General features: G+C 38.2%; 1 protein-coding gene across 1 annotated transcript in view; it reads right to left on the bottom strand.

Annotated features, from left to right (window-relative positions):
- The window catches only part of PAXBP1 (PAX3 and PAX7 binding protein 1), a 32,806-nt gene extending 17,677 nt beyond the window's left edge, over positions 1 to 15,129 (bottom strand). The window contains exons 1-7 of the mRNA XM_012657410.1: positions 14,623 to 15,129; positions 13,055 to 13,183; positions 7,181 to 7,357; positions 5,514 to 5,735; positions 4,854 to 4,957; positions 3,529 to 3,746; positions 2,804 to 2,993 (exon numbers count right to left, since the gene is read on the bottom strand). Coding sequence (XP_012512864.1) covers positions 2,804 to 2,993; positions 3,529 to 3,746; positions 4,854 to 4,957; positions 5,514 to 5,735; positions 7,181 to 7,357; positions 13,055 to 13,183; positions 14,623 to 14,962 — 1,380 coding nt within the window. The 5' untranslated portion in view covers positions 14,963 to 15,129. The remainder of the gene's footprint in view (positions 1 to 2,803; positions 2,994 to 3,528; positions 3,747 to 4,853; positions 4,958 to 5,513; positions 5,736 to 7,180; positions 7,358 to 13,054; positions 13,184 to 14,622) is intronic.
- Positions 15,130 to 15,773: the final 644 nt, after the last annotated feature.

Genomic DNA, 15,773 nt, shown 5'->3' with positions numbered 1-15,773 from the left:
CTGAGTCCAGGGACTCTATCATTAAAATTTACTATAATCTGATTTCCCTTTAGTAATTACTGCCATATCATTGTGACTTACACTTTTCCACCCCCTCATTAAAAAAAAAAAAATTCCAGGACTAAAGACAAATGTACCTAGCAAGCATTCTTTTAGTCCTGGAAATTGTTAACCTTTCTCTTCTGTAAGAGCTACATATCTGAGCTGGCATCACACAGAATTTCATTTTCCAATTTACAGTTAAGATTCTGACAATGTAGTTTTTCTGTTTAGGAACTGGAATGCCTTTAACAAAGCTCAAAGAAAAACTTTATTGAGAATAAAAGCTCTAAACCACATTTTCAGCTCTCATTCAAGTTTCTTAACAATACTGATTTATTTCAAGAGTCTACACTGTGACAATTTCTTTACCCTCTCCAAACTCAAGACTGTTATTGATTATTACTATTTTAGGATCAAATTTAAGGCAAAGAACACAAGAAAGATGATTATAGGGAAATAAAACAATGCAAAGTTAAAATGATTTACAAATAATTTAAAACCTAAGTTCAAAAACCACTTAAACTCTTATAAGGAAAAAGGAAAAAACAAGGAATCTTTATCTTTTTATGGTCTTACCCTGAAATAATTTTTTTTTTTTGAGACAGAGTCTCACTCTTTGCCTGGGCTAGAGTGAGTGCCGTGGCGTCAGCCTAGCTCACAGCAACCTCAAACTCCTGGGCTCAAGTGATCCTACTGCCTCAGCCTCCCGAGTAGCTGGGACTACAGACGTGCGCCACCATGCCCGGCTAATTTTTTTCTATATATTTTTAGTCGTCCGATTAATTTCTTTCTATTTTTGGTAGAGACGGGGTCTCGCTCTTGCTCAGGCTGGTTTCGAACTCCTGAGCTCAAATAATCCGCCCACCTCGGCCTCCCAGAGTGCTAGGATTACAGGCGTGAGCCACCACGCCCAGCCTGAAATAATATTTTTATAGTATAATAACTAAACTGAATATTCACATCTATCCAATTGTTTCTAAATATTTCCAAGATGACAATTTACGATATTATCAACTCAGTAGCATTCTTAATAAAACTGAAGGCATATGAAGATGTCAGAATGAAATAAAATACTCATCTTTAAAAGAGGGTATATCTATCTCTCTTTTAATGAAAATATCATCACTGTAAAATATGTAAGGTTTAAGATCTGCTCCAAAAACATCTAAGTGACTACAGCCACATTAGCACAACCTGAAGTAACTTCTCTAGGACAGGATAATCAAGGAGATGAAGTACACTAATAATTCAGCAATTAAAAACTATAAAAAATAGGTATCCTACTATTCTTTTTAATTCAAGAATGGTATGATCTAGCTGATCATATTACTGTCAGATTTTTTTAGAGTTAACTGTGTTTGCAATTACAAGTGTCTTAGTTTACTCAAGTTAAGTTCCAAATCAAAGGCCAAATACTTCAAAAAGTTCCCCAGGGAAAACCTAACTTACAAAACATAGTTTAAGAAAAAGATCCTTTCTCTAGTCACAAAGGTTATGAGACCGGCTCCCACAGTGCCCACTGGGCTCAGAAGGGCTTTACCAGTAGGAAGGACTGTCAGCTCTGACACTTAGGTTCCACTTCCAATCTTGACTCCAGCCCCCTGCACAGAGGAATACAGTCAAGTCTATGTTTCTTCCCCAACCTAAGCAACTGATCTGCCAGATGGGATATCGTAACCCAGATGACATTTGCTTCTCCAGAAACCACGTAATAGGGATAAAACATGATAAATCCTACAGAGAGGACATGGCGAATGCTGTCTCATGCTGGATGTGACCACAGATTCACTGGAACCATTAAGACCCATCAGGAAGACACAGTCTGGCAACGTTCTTTTGCCAGCCTTTGGTTTTAGGGTATTGAAGTAAACAAAAGAGATTTAAAACAAAAAAGTTAAAATACTCATTTAACCACACTACAGGCTTATAAATTCTATACTAATCTGCACAGCCATTATGATAAGGGGAAATGTTCCTTTCAATCCAAAGTTCAGAGATGGGACATTTAAAGACCATGATTTTAATTTTTTTTTTAAAGATAAGGCTACAAAGTCCACTAATGTTGGTTATAAACCAACATCAAACAATACCTTTATTTTAAAGAAAAATCAATTAGGAGGTCACTTGAGAAATTAGCTGTGTGAACCTAGCTTTAAAAAATGCAAACAATAAATGGTATAATAGAATGCAAAACATTGTGCCAACTATCATACTGAAAAAAAAGAACTTGGAAGAAATGAGACCTTAAAAAAAATTATGTACAATGAATGGTTTCTGGAATGAATAAAGCATAGGCTTACTTAAGATGAAAACTACTAGCAGCAATGGCAACCATTGAGAGTAAAAAAAAACTAATAAAATTTTGCAACTTTATTCATATTTAGAATAACTTGTAGAGACAGTTTAAAACTAAGTTTAGACCTAAACCATAAAAAAGAAAATTCCATCAGAATGAGTCCCTTAAAGTCTAATAATTCAGCACAGGTTAATAATCTAGCATTATATTGAGATAAGACTCGCCAAAGCCTTATTTAAATGTGCTTTGAGGTATTATCTTTTTTTCTGTTTTCAACAAAGGCACTATAATGCTCCCAAGAGATCATGCCACTAATGAAGTGAAGAAAAAGAAGCATGAGTTTCATCACTTCTGAAGTTGAATTCTGTGGATATTTCCTGATAATTACAGAATATTCTACACAAGGCCATCTAGATCTCCCTAATTTTGCCTTATTCAAAGAGATTAATATTTTTACATTCTTACCTTTTCACTGAAACACTCAAGCAAGTCTTGGACATACCCTCGCATTTCTTGCAAAAATTTATACCGTTCACCAATACCCCCAGAAGACCCTTCTAATCTTTCGATAGCCCTGGTAGAGTCCGCTCGGCTTTGCAGATGTTTCTCATGCTGCTGTCGATTTGTTTTGTGCAATTCTTTCATGGAGTCCAACCTTAAGAACACAAAAGGATAAATATAACACATTTACATCCAAAAGTCTATGCTGTCAGGACTCTTGCAATATTATAATAATGCATTTAGTTCCGCTATTAGAACATAAAAATACTTGGAATGGTATCTTTTCACGTGTACTGCTTTTTTTCTCAAAAAAAAAAACAAAAAAACCAAAAAAAAAAAATAGGCTGTTTACAGACTTCGTATAAAGTTATTTGGGAGCTAACCAAAATCTCACTGTTTTGCTTTTTCCCCCATAGCTTGACTACACTTTTTCAGAGTCCAAGAGGTACAAACTTAGAACTGTCTTCAACAAGATCATGGAGTGGCATTTTTTATAATTTTTCGAGGCTTCCACGGAAGTAATCCAAGAAGGTAGCAGAACAAAGTATGAAGTCATCTTCTGTTTAGCTTTTGAAGATGGGCCAGTGAATCTTCCTTGCCGATGTTCTGCATCTGCTACCCCAGACTACAAGTTGCCTGAGGGAACAGAAAGCTAGAGGACAGGTCTTTAAGAAGTTGATCTGCCCTACCTGTCTTTAAGCTGTTTCTTTACCAAATCAATAGTAACGGGAGTCATCTCATTACTGGGAGTTTTGAAAGGGACTGTATTATCTGTTTTTTGAGATTTGGCATCTGATGATCCATAGGCCGTATAACTATAAGGAATGCCATAGGATGAACCATAAGGCATTGTCTGGTAAGTGTTCTGGTAGTACATATTCACTTCAGCAGGCTGACTTGCTTGAACCTAGAAAAGAAATGGGATATATATGAAAATTAGAAGCTAAACCTTTGAAAAGAATAATACGCCTTTAGAATTAAAAAAAAAAAAAACCACCTAACAGCAAAAATTATATCCATTTCCCTAACAGCATGTAATTAAAATAAATAATTGCAGTATTTTTAAAAATCAGATAAGAGTAGCATTGGATGAATGTCCTATCTCTTGATGGAATCACTGTATTTATTTAAAAATAATTTCCAGAAAAACAAATTATCAGAGAAGTTTAGAGTTGGTAGGGACATTAAAAATAATCCAAGGCCACTTCTTATCAATGGAATCAGATAAATGTCTTACCCACAGTCACGGAATAAATGAGCAGCCAGAGATCACAATCTAAGACTCCTGACATCCAGTCTAAGACTTTCCTTATTATATTATTTTCTTAACACCACCTAAATGCATGCAAATTCTGCTTCAAAATACTCATTTATGCAATTTTCCCCACTGTATTACTTAATTCTATAAAACAAATTATTTTAACTACCTGGGAAGATATTTTTCACCTATTTCAGTAAGTTTCTGCATTATTAGAAATCCATCTTGATCAAAATTTTTAAAGTCCGAGAAAATAAGCTATACAGGAAAGAAAAAGTCTATCTAAAGCAGTGGTTCTCAAACTTTAGTGTACAACAAAATCAACTAGAAGGCTCGTTAAACACAGATTGCTTGGGCCCACCCCGCTAGAGTATCTAACTCTGTTGGTCTGGGGCAGGGGCGAGCACTTGTGCATTTCTAATGTACACCCAGATGACAGTGATACTGCTGGTTGAAGGACCACTGTGAGAAACACTGATCTAAGAAACTAGAAATTCTTCCATCATTCTGACCACAAAAGGCAAAATATAATACAGTTTCTTCTAAAAGCCTGTGGATATACAGAATTCTCTGATATAGAAAAAAAATAAAAGAACAAAAGCCTATGAATACATAACTTCATGTGATTTTCTTGATTATGTTAGTGAATGAACGATGAAGATTCAATATGGAATATGATTTTACTTATAAGAAAAGAAACAAAAAGGCTTTTCAATCTACTTTTTAATTTTTGAAGTTGAATTCTTCACTTCTTACCTGAGGGATATTAATTCCTTTTCTTATCTGCTCCTGTTCCCATCGGCTGAGCTCTTCATCTTGTTCTCCAGTTACTAAAGCATCGTCATCACTCCCTTCAATACCTGCGGCCATGAGCAACAAAGGAAAGTAAATAACACTCAAAAAGCAGGGAAGGAAGAGATGCTCTCCTGATATTTCCCAAGAATTGAGCAAAACTATTGTTATTAACTCAATCTTACTAAAATGTCTATTATGATCGCCTCTCTCATTGATACTCCTGACTTTGTCTGTTTAAACATAGCATCCCTTGAGGCTAAAGGCAGTATTAATGTAATAGTTAAAATGTTAGGTAGGTTTCTTAATCTCTGTAAGCTTGACATCAACTCAAAGGGAAGAAAAAAACCTAATGCCACGTAACAATATTGAATTATGTAAATTTATGCATGTAAAGTGCTTAGCACAATACTAGCCACACAAGAAGTGTTCAATAAATGTTAGTTACCACAATCATGCTATAGTTTTCAAAAAATTCCAGTAAGACACTTGCACCCAAGCAAGAACAGTCCTCTAACATAAAACAGTTAATTAAGTATAAATACTTTTTGACTATAATATCAAATCACATTTAATAGCAATGCAATGGGTCAATGTGCTTACTATTCAAATAAATCACATTACCTATTTCCTCAGCGATTTTTTGTCTTTGTGACTTTTCTTTCACAGAAAAAACTATACGGCGTTTCTCATCATCATCTTCATCATCGCTGGCATCGTTCTCATCTTCCCTAACAAGGCGGCCTTTACCAGGCTCATTATCATGAGGAGTGAAATCTCCCAATTCCCGGGCCATCTGACGCTTTTTCCTTGCAGCATGTATAAAAGCTGCATCTGGAATTTCTCCTGGAAACAAATGGTAAGAATTATAAAATATGTCAGTAGTAGAGATATGAAGTTTCTATTTCTTGAAAATATGAAGGGTAAAATAATCCAAGATAGCCTGGTCACAGCTGCTGGCACCCCCTTCCCAAACTGTGCCTGCAGTCCAATTGATTTATTTTTAATTCAGTTTAAATGGAAGCTAAAACTCACTAAGGAAACTAAAAAGAATATACAGTGGCAATATATATGGGAAAGAGAGGGACAGGGGAAGAACGGAAAACTTACCAAAGCAGTTTTATTTTAACTATAATTTTTTTTTCATTTTTGAAGAAATAAAAGTAATGAAATCATATTACTAAACTGGAAAACAAATAAAAATAACAAAAATGGTACCCACGATCTCAAAACCCTAAATGCACTATCTGATTTATAGCACACTTCTCTTGCAGACATTGTTTTCAATTCTCCTGTAATCATACTGTATATATAATTTTGTGCTTATTCTTCATATTAAACCATAATAAGCTTTTCTCCATGTTATTGTTTCACATAAATTTAATTTTTAATGTCTTAACAATATTTCCTGAACAGTTACAGCGTAATCTACTGTGCAATCAAATCAATTGACCTTTTGGCTACAGTAAAAATTAATGCCTTGCTACTTGCGTAACTGTTACTTTAATAGCTACATAATATCTCATCAAGTAAAGGTACTGTAATTTACTAAGCCTTTCCCCTCCTGCCAGACATTTTTCCTAAATTTTGATCATTGCAAATAATGTTGCAATAAAAACATAATTTCCCTGGGATAAATTTCTAGAAATGGAGAGACACGGTCAAGGGTAAGAACATTTTGAAATCTATTGATTCATATTGCCAAATAGCTTCCAATAAGGACTGTAGCAATTAGACTGCCACTAGTGAGATATGTATAAAATTTAGCACAACTTTCCCAGCCTAGAGTAGGCATTTTTAAATTTTACAAACATTAAAATTTTATGAGTTAAATGGTACCTCTTCATAATTTAAATTTGGCTACTAAGCACTTACTTATTCAAAAGCTGATCAGCCAGTAGATAGATCTGGAAACTATCTCTGATAAAAAAGTAAAAAGGAAGAAAAATATGGACATAAAACTAACAACCATTAGTTTTGCTTTTAGTAGCAGTTCTGAAAGAAGTTGAAGTCTTAATTTGAAATACATAAAAAAAAGAATTTAGGACTACTTACCCATTTACTTGAAGACCCATTTATTTTAATAAAAAAATTGTGAATAAACTTGGGAAAGTTGGGTAACTTCTAACTTTCCCATTTTCTACATTTGCAAATGGAAATACCCTGGCTTGAAACAGAAATGTCAGTGTAAGAAATACCATTTAGCTAACTCCTTCCTTAATATTCATCTTTAAAGATGGCCCATTCTTGAGGGCTTAGTTCAGTTGTGATAAATATTTGCAAGTACATACCTGGACGGAGAACATTCAAAGAAGATAAAGCATTTGAAAAAGCTCCACCAGCCTTTGGCTTTTCATCCTCCTTTTCACTTTCCATGTCCATTTCATCTTCACCATGTTCACCGATGATAACACCATCTTCTTGACTTATATCCTTAACATGCCCTGTTTTGTCCAAAGGTTGTTCATCTAAATTTTTGAAAAGATCAATAAAAATAAAATTTATAATAGGCACTTTTTATTCAATTATGGGCTTAATCCACTAAAGCTTGAATTATTTTAACTGCTTATAAAAAACTTAAAACACTGATGAATATGAAATAGCATAACAGACATTAGGTAAAAACAATATAGAGGACACAAGCATGTATTTGAGGCCCGCTGTTCAATCCTACCTCAGTTAATTTTATCAAAATTTTAGTAATTTATCAAAATCAATTGTTTCTTCCTCTAAATTCCCACAGCTCAGACCTTTTTTAAAAGCATTACTTCATTTTATATGTATTTCATTAAACCCTAAGCCCATTCAAGGCAAGTTTCTGTTAAGAACAAAGTATAATACATTTATGGACCACATAAGTTTCTCAGTAATGTCCACTTATATGGGATATCTTCTTGGCTTATAACCATTTGTCACCCATCATCCAAGAGGTGAGACCCCAATAGTCACATTTACACTGTGCAAGCTTGACCCTACTGCCATGACTCAATTTTTCAGTGTGGACTTCTAACTGAAGCAGAGATAACCTGATTCTTTTTCTGGGAATCTGGAATGAGGACAAAGACAAGTTACAGACTATGTGACACTAAGAACAACCATACGTAAACCAGGAAGGGAGCTGTGGAGTGGCCACATTCTGCCACCTGAACAGAGAAGAGAGCTCTCTAATTCCCAGTTCTAGTACAATCCTGAGGCCCGTTTCAAGAGTGCTTTCCTGCCATTGGGGTCCAGGAGGCACCACTACATCTTTATAATAATAACCTGCTCTTGGTTTATATAACTTATAACTAAGTTAAGTCCTATTACGGCCTCCATCCAAGGCAAAAATCAAGAAAATCAAAGTGTTTCACCTTAAAGCACTGAACCTGGTAATGCTCACAACAGGCACAATGAATATAATGAAATGAGTAAAGCAAGAGTTTATTCTAAATATGAGATATTCTACTGTTGTTTCCTTAGCATGTTCCCTTCCCGAAAACTGCTTCTAAAGTTCTCCCATCTTCTCAAACCATGTTTTACTCCTTTAAATAAGTCTCAGAGACAATGTCCCTCCCTCTTTTTAACTTTATCAAGATTTAGGTCATTCTGTTCTAGGCTTTTTTCATTTACTATCTTATCATGTTAGCCACAGATTTCTTTCTTAAGCGCATTCTAAAGTTATGAGATTTTCAAACTCACTTTATCAGATGTATGATTAAATGAAGTGAAATACTACCTATTTCCTTCCGCTCTAAACTCACACTAAATCAGTGGCTTCTTAATAGGCTGAAAATAGAACTGCAAAAGGTGTACTATATCAGATATGCTCAAATAATGAATGATTTCTGCAGATTTTTTTTTTTTATTATTTCAGGGTATTATGAGGGTACAAACATTATGGTTATACTTTATGTCTTTGTCTCACCCAAGTGAGGGTTAGAGGCATGCCCTTCCCCCCTACAATGCTCCCCGTGTCCTTTAGTTGTGGGTTTACCCCCCTCCATCCCCCTAATCCCTGGAGGATATTACTGCCACATGAGCACCCTAGTGTTGATCAGTTAGTACCAATTTGATGGCGAGTACAAGTGGAGCCCATTCTTCCGATCTTATGGTGCCTCACTTTGGATAATGGGCTTAAGTTTAATCCAGGAAAGTATAAGAGGTGCTGGATCACTGTCATTTCTTATGATTGAATAATATTCCATTGTACACATATACCAAATTTTAATAATCCACTCATGAATGACGGGCACTTGGGTTGTTTCCACATCCTTGCAATAATGAATTGTGCTGCCATAAACATTCGGGTGCAGATGTCTTTATCATAGAATGTTTTTTGCTCTTTTGGGTAGATGCCTAATAGTGCTATTGCTGGATCGAATAGTATTTCTATTTTTAGCTCTTCAAGGTATCTCCAAATTCTTTTCCACAAAGGTTGCACTAATTTGCAGTCCCACCAGCAGTGTAAGAGTGTTCCTGTCTCTCCACATCCTTGCCAGCATTTGTTATTTTGGGATTTTTTTATAGAGGCCAATCTCACTGGGGTTAGGTGATATCTCATTGTGCTTTTGATTTGCATTTCTCTAATGATTAGAGATGTTGAGCATTTTTTTATATGTTTGCTAGCCATTATTCTGTCTTGTTTTGAAAAGTTTCTGTTCATTTCCTTTGCCCATTTGTTGATGGGGTTGTTTGATTTTTTCTTGTTGATTTTTTTGAGTTCTAGATAGATTCTAGTTATCAGCCCTTTATCAGATGTGTAGAGAGCAAATATTTTCTCCCATTCTGTAGGCTGTCTATTCGCTCTAATGATAGTTTCCTTGGCCGTGCAAAAGCTTTTTAATTTGATCAGATCCCATTTATTTATTTTTGTTGCCGCAGTGATTGCTTTGATTTCTGCAGATTTTTAAAGAGTCAATGTTTCATTAAGTTCACAAGTACTTGCAATTGAGCAAATATAAGGCCAAAGCAAGGTGGTAGGTTAGTGTTTGTGAATGGTCATGTTATCCTTCCAGGCATGTCTATAGAGATGCTAAACCACCTTTTTCAAGGCTTCCCTTCTGCCTTCAATTTCCTTTACTACTACTTCAAGACACTTGTTCTATTGCTATCCGCTTCACCTTAAACCTGGTCAGGCTCCCTCTCTCCTCTTCCTCTTCTGTCTACAAAGAGACAAAGGCTTCTCTTCATCAAAAGAGAACTTCTACTTGATGCCATTGGTCCCTCTAGCTACTGTCCTCCACTTCTTTCTGTCAAACTTCCCAAAGAAGCAGTTTGGACCTGCTACCTTCCACTTCCTCACCAACTTTCATGCCTCACCCCTAGCAAATGGCCTTAGATTTCACAGCTAATGCACATATGTGGTATTGTCAAGCAATTTAGCAAAATGTATTCCTTCTTCCAAACAGCCCTGTGGGCAACAGAGTCTGGCCATGGACCATTTCCTCCAGTCAGATGTCTGCTCCAGAGAAAAGCCTAGCAACCCTGCAGATAACCATTCCTTGGTCCTCATTTTTCCTGACCTTTCTTGTACTATTTCAGATGAGATCAGGTGCGTTCGGGGTGGTATAGCCGTAGAGTCATGTACCATGTGTGTTTATACAACACACATCTGGCCATCATCTTCTTGAAACCTTCCTCCTTTCTATTCTTTAGCCTTTCTGACTCTATTGCATCTTTGGTATCTTTTGTACCTTCTCCTCTCTATATAAGTTTGTTACAAAGTAGAAGTCTTTGGTCCTCAGTAACTTTTCCTTTATATTGCTCTCTCAGCAATTCCATTTACTTTTCATTATCCCCTCAATAAGCACCATACCTAAATCTCTAACTGTTCACTAGCTATGTCCACTCAAATTCACGTTAATGAGTGAACTCATTACCTTAGGAATATCATAAAAATGGGTTTTTCAAGTCAATACTGCTCTTGTTTGAAGTTAATTCATCTCTGCCTAAGCTAAGGAGGGTTGCAGGTAGAAAGGATTGTGATTTGATTAACAAAAGACATTTCAGTAATAATGACAATCTATAATACAGAGGCTCCGCCTTTGGAGAGGACATAAATTTGGTTATCTAGTGAGTGGAATATCACAATTATATGAGGGTGGAAGGTTGGAAGAGGTCACAGAGGATGGCCTCATAAACCTCATACTTGCTTCAATTTCTAAACTTAACAGTACATGGCCACTATGCCAATAGGCCTTTCTCAGTTCTCACTTTTCCTGAACTTTCTTGTACTATTTTATCATAAATAGTTGGTTCTCAAAGTTCTAGGAAAAATGAGGCAGTTTCCTAGACTCCAAAATAATCAGTTCCCCTAAAATATTCTTCTTCTCACCCATCTTTCTTATTTCTGTACATAATAGATAATTAATCTCAGTCACCCTGTGCTATGGTGTCCCCTCCAAAAGTCACGTTGAAATTTAATTGCTATTGTAACAGTATTAATAGGTGGGGCCTTTAAAGGGTGGTTAGGCCATGAGGGCTCTGCCCTCATGAATGGATTAATGCCATTATCACTGGAGTGGGCTCCTGAGAAAAGGATGAATTTGGCAGGATATCCTGTTTCACACGCTCACTTGCCCTCCCACCATGCTATGACCCAGCACGAAGGCCCTCACCAAATGCCTGCACCATGCTCTTGGACTTCTCAGCCTCCAGAACTGTGAGCCAAATAAACTTCTATTGTTTATAAATTACCCAGTCTGTGGTACTCTAACAGCAGAAAATGAACTATGACACCCTGGCACAAAAGCTCAAATTTGACTATTTCTTTTAAATCCAGTAGCAAAAGCATGTATCAAGCCAATCAGTTCTTCCCTTGGAATGTTTCTCAAATAATCCTTTCTTACCATTTCTTCCCCCACACCAACAGCAAACATTTTTAACCTATACACAATTTCCCACTGAGTCAGGAAAAGCCTGTCTTGCTCAACTGAGACCTTTTTAAACCTGCTATTAATGGATCAAAGCTGGCCTTTGAGTTTAAACTGCTTTAGGCCTCCAATCTTTCCTCATGCCAACCCATGCTGCATGTTAATACCAGGTTAAAGTTTCAAAAGGCATTTATCATGTCACCATCTTGGCAAGCCACTGAACATAGCAACTCTAAATCCCTTACTGAATACTGAACATCCTTCACAATCTGTCAACAGCGTGTCTTTCATACTAAACCTCTAACTATTTCTTTCACAAATCATCTACTTTGACCTACCAGGTGTACTTGCTCTTTTCCAAAACAGCTTTAGTCTTTTTAATCCTTGATCATACCTCTATACTTTCCCTCTTGTATCTTTTGGGATTTTAATTATCAAAGACGCAGCTTCAAGTCCCAATTTTTCTATAAAGCAGTCCTCCCTCCTCTGAAAAAAAAGCGTACTTATCCATTAGACCACTCATTGGACATTTTGCCAAACACTGAGTCCTATTACACATTTATGTGATGTTGTCTCCGCAACTAGATTGTAAATTTGAGATATAATGCCATACTTTTTCACATTGAGCCTGTAAGAAGCTAATGGAAAAACAATAATTTTATCTTTAATGTCATAAAATAAAAGGACTTCCCTAAGTCATTTCCATGAGAATAACTCAGATCAGAGAATATTATAATGGATCCACTCTCCTAAAGACAAAAATAACTGCTTAGAAGTTTTTAAACTTAGGTTTTGAGAGACATCAGAGATGTCTGTACAATATAACTACCTCATATTGAAGAGCCTTCATCCATGTATTAGATAGAGCTGCTGAGTGGGGGTATTCTCAATATTAAACTTACAGCATTCCTAAAAGTTCTCTAAGAATTAAATTCTGTGAAAATACCACCAAAGAAATTGAAAACCTGTCTCTATAAAATACAAGTATAGGAATTCGTACAACACTCCTTCGAACAGAAATAAATTTGCATCTTAGGGTGACATGTACAGACTATGTTCAACAGCAGTCTGTACACTAGCAGGAAAACTGGGAGAGGATTTAGTTGTTGCAGCAGAAACGTTCCAGCAGCAGCAATGGTTCTGTCTTTTTAAAAATGCATTTAAAAAGCAGTTATGTTAGAATGTAGTAACAACTGTATTGCTACTCAATGTGAGCCCTTGACAAAGACAGGGTCACCTGAATGAGTTCAGAAGACACACAACAAAGAACTTTCATTCTGTATTTCAAAAGAATCCCATTACTCTGATACTTACTGTCAGCTGATGAATTGAGTTCTGTCTTAATCTTCGATTTTTCAAGATCTTCTTTATATTCTTTCTTGAGCAATTTTACTATCTTTTTGCTATAACTTGATTTCTTCACTTTGAAAACTTCTTCATTTTCTTGAAAAAGAAATTAAATGAACTATTTTCAGAAATTATTTTACCTTTTTCACATGATCTTATAGACCACTGAGATAAATTCTTCTAAATATGTACTCATGTACTGAAATCATTACATAATTTGAAGTCATTTCACATCTGTCATAGACTCTCAAAAACTAAAGTCAACTTAATAAATTAATCTAGAGCAATAAGATTTTGAGACATTTTTAAAAAGTAACATGTCACTTCACAGAATTTTCCATTTCTTATTGTTTTCTTTAAATCACCTACTTCAGGAGAAAAAGTCATTCAGAATGTTTCTGAAAAATCAAATCACCAAGTTATTAAGGAATCTAAAAATACCCACAATCAAGAAGTGCTGTCAAGTCTTAGTAATTCTACATACACCGCAAGCTGACAGTTATTTCAAAACTAAACTGAGAGCAAATCACTTTTCAAAAATAAGTTTTGGTGATATATTCATCCTCTTAGATTTGAAAATTTAAAAAACCAAGTGCAAAACACTTTACGAAAATAGCCCATGCTTCTCAAAAACAAAAATCTGCCTGTACTCCTTTCAAACTAAATAAAAAATAACAGAAAGGCCAAAGACAAACTGCCTACCTTGCTGGAAACATCTTGAATCAAGGTGGAAGTAAGATTTTCAAAACCCTTAATTTCTTTTGTCATAACACAGAATTAATTGTGTTACACACACTCAACTATTCGGGAAGTAAAAAGATTTAAAGCTCATTTAAGATCAGAAATCTAAATCCACTGCAGCCTGGCATCTCACAGGGATTGGAGAAACTGCTTTGCTCTCCTATTACACCGTCTCTTTTCACCGTTCCTAAAGCCAATGCGAAGGCCGGACATCCGCCTCGCCCATTTACTTTTATAGGGAAACTGAGGCTCGGCGATTGCAAGGGACTGGCCCAAGGTCACTCGGAATCAAAGCCGCAACTCCAGACTTCTGTTCCCAGACCTAGTACTCCTTTTTGCAAACCCGGCCTTCCCGGTCAAGGATGCCTGGACAGAGCATCCAAGAGGCGTGGGCACAGTGACCTGCAGAGGGCTCAGAGAGCGTGCCAAGAGCAGTTAGGGGACCCAAATCAAGTTCTCTCTGAAACACACCCGGCAGGAAAGAGGCAGAACAGGGAACACTAAATTTCCACTTAAAAAATTCAGAATGACTGATCTGAGCGCCGGCCCCTCGGAGTGGAAAATGCACAGGAAGACGATGAGGAGGCGGCGGTTGTTAAGGCTGGTGGCAGCGCGGGAACGCGTCCTCTGCCGGAGCAGAAGGCCGGAGGCGGGGAAAGATTCGCAGCCAGTCGGGTGGCAAGGGGCTCCTTTCCGGGGTTCGGGGGCTAGGCGTCCAGGGAATGCGAGGACTTGGGGTGGGGGTCTGGAGTAGGGATGCGAAGGTCTAGAGGTGCCAGAAACGCAGTGGTTACCTTCCTCCTCGTCCTGGAAGCTGAGCAGGCTGGCCCGGGGCACCTCTTTGTTCTCGCGAGGCCTCTTGCGCGGCTTCAGCCCGTTGCCGGGCTCCGCGCCGCCGGGGAAGCTGCCCCCTGCCTCAGCCCCGAGACCCGGGGTCAGCGCGGAAGGCGGCGGTAGTCCCGGGCCCAGCAGCGCCTCCCCCCCGGGGGCCCTGTCGCCGCCGCCGGGACCTTGCTCTTCGCCAGTGCCCGGCGGCAACAACGGCGGCGGTTCCTGCTCTTCATCGCGCTCCCGCTCCTCTTCCTCGGAATCGTTCCGCTTGCGCACGTTCACTCGCCGGGCCTTTCGGAACATCCCGGCGGCCTGCACCGCTGTCGCACACCAGCTCTCCCACACGGCGGCCCCGGCAGCGCCAAGCTCGCGACGGCGCACGCGCACTTTCCCGAGCGCTAGCCTGGTTGTGTCTTCCCTCTCGCTACGGCGCACAAGCGAGCACGCATGCGCTTGCGCTCTCACGCGCTCTCCATCCTTGGAGAGAGAGGAAAAAAAGAGAGGGAGAGCAGCCCATTCCTCTCGCGAAAAACGTCTGCTCTTTGCAGCGTCCTCTATGGGCTTGGAGGAGTATTGGCACGGAACTCCGGTGTCGTTCGGCTGGTCACAAAGAGGACCATAGAGATGACAAGAAAGAGTGGGCTCTGTCCTTCCCCAGAAGGTGCTGCTGCAGTGCGTCTTCCGCGCTTACGCGGAGCGGTAACGAGAGGAAACATCCCTCCAAGTGCTGGACCGCGCAAATAGAGGAGGAGGAGGGAGGGGCCAGAAGGAGAAACCGGGTTTGGGGAGGGAAAATGTGGTCCAGGGATGGAATATTTTCCTGTCACATCTGTGACTTGAGGTGTGATTAGTAATACAAATCATTATTAATGATTACTAATAATGGTAATTATTAGTAACTCTATCGAGCAATACTTCCTATTTCTACAGCTTTATAGCTACAGAACTCTTTCAAAGACATTGAATTTCAGTTATGATAAAGTGTTACCTGGCGTAATGCCCCCCCCCCCGGCACGCTCCCCACCCCACCCCACCCCCGTTACAAGGAAAGCAAAAGTGTTTTAATGCCTTAAAAAGAATGCCAAGTTTGTTAGCAAGTCTATGACTAAGTGCT

The sequence above is a fragment of the Propithecus coquereli genome, unplaced genomic scaffold, assembly GCF_000956105.1.
Source record: "Propithecus coquereli isolate 6110/MARCELLA unplaced genomic scaffold, Pcoq_1.0 Scaffold54, whole genome shotgun sequence".
NCBI lineage: Eukaryota > Metazoa > Chordata > Mammalia > Primates > Indriidae > Propithecus > Propithecus coquereli.
Note: the sequence above shows the minus strand (reverse complement) of the source record. Positions and strands in the feature narration are given on the sequence as shown.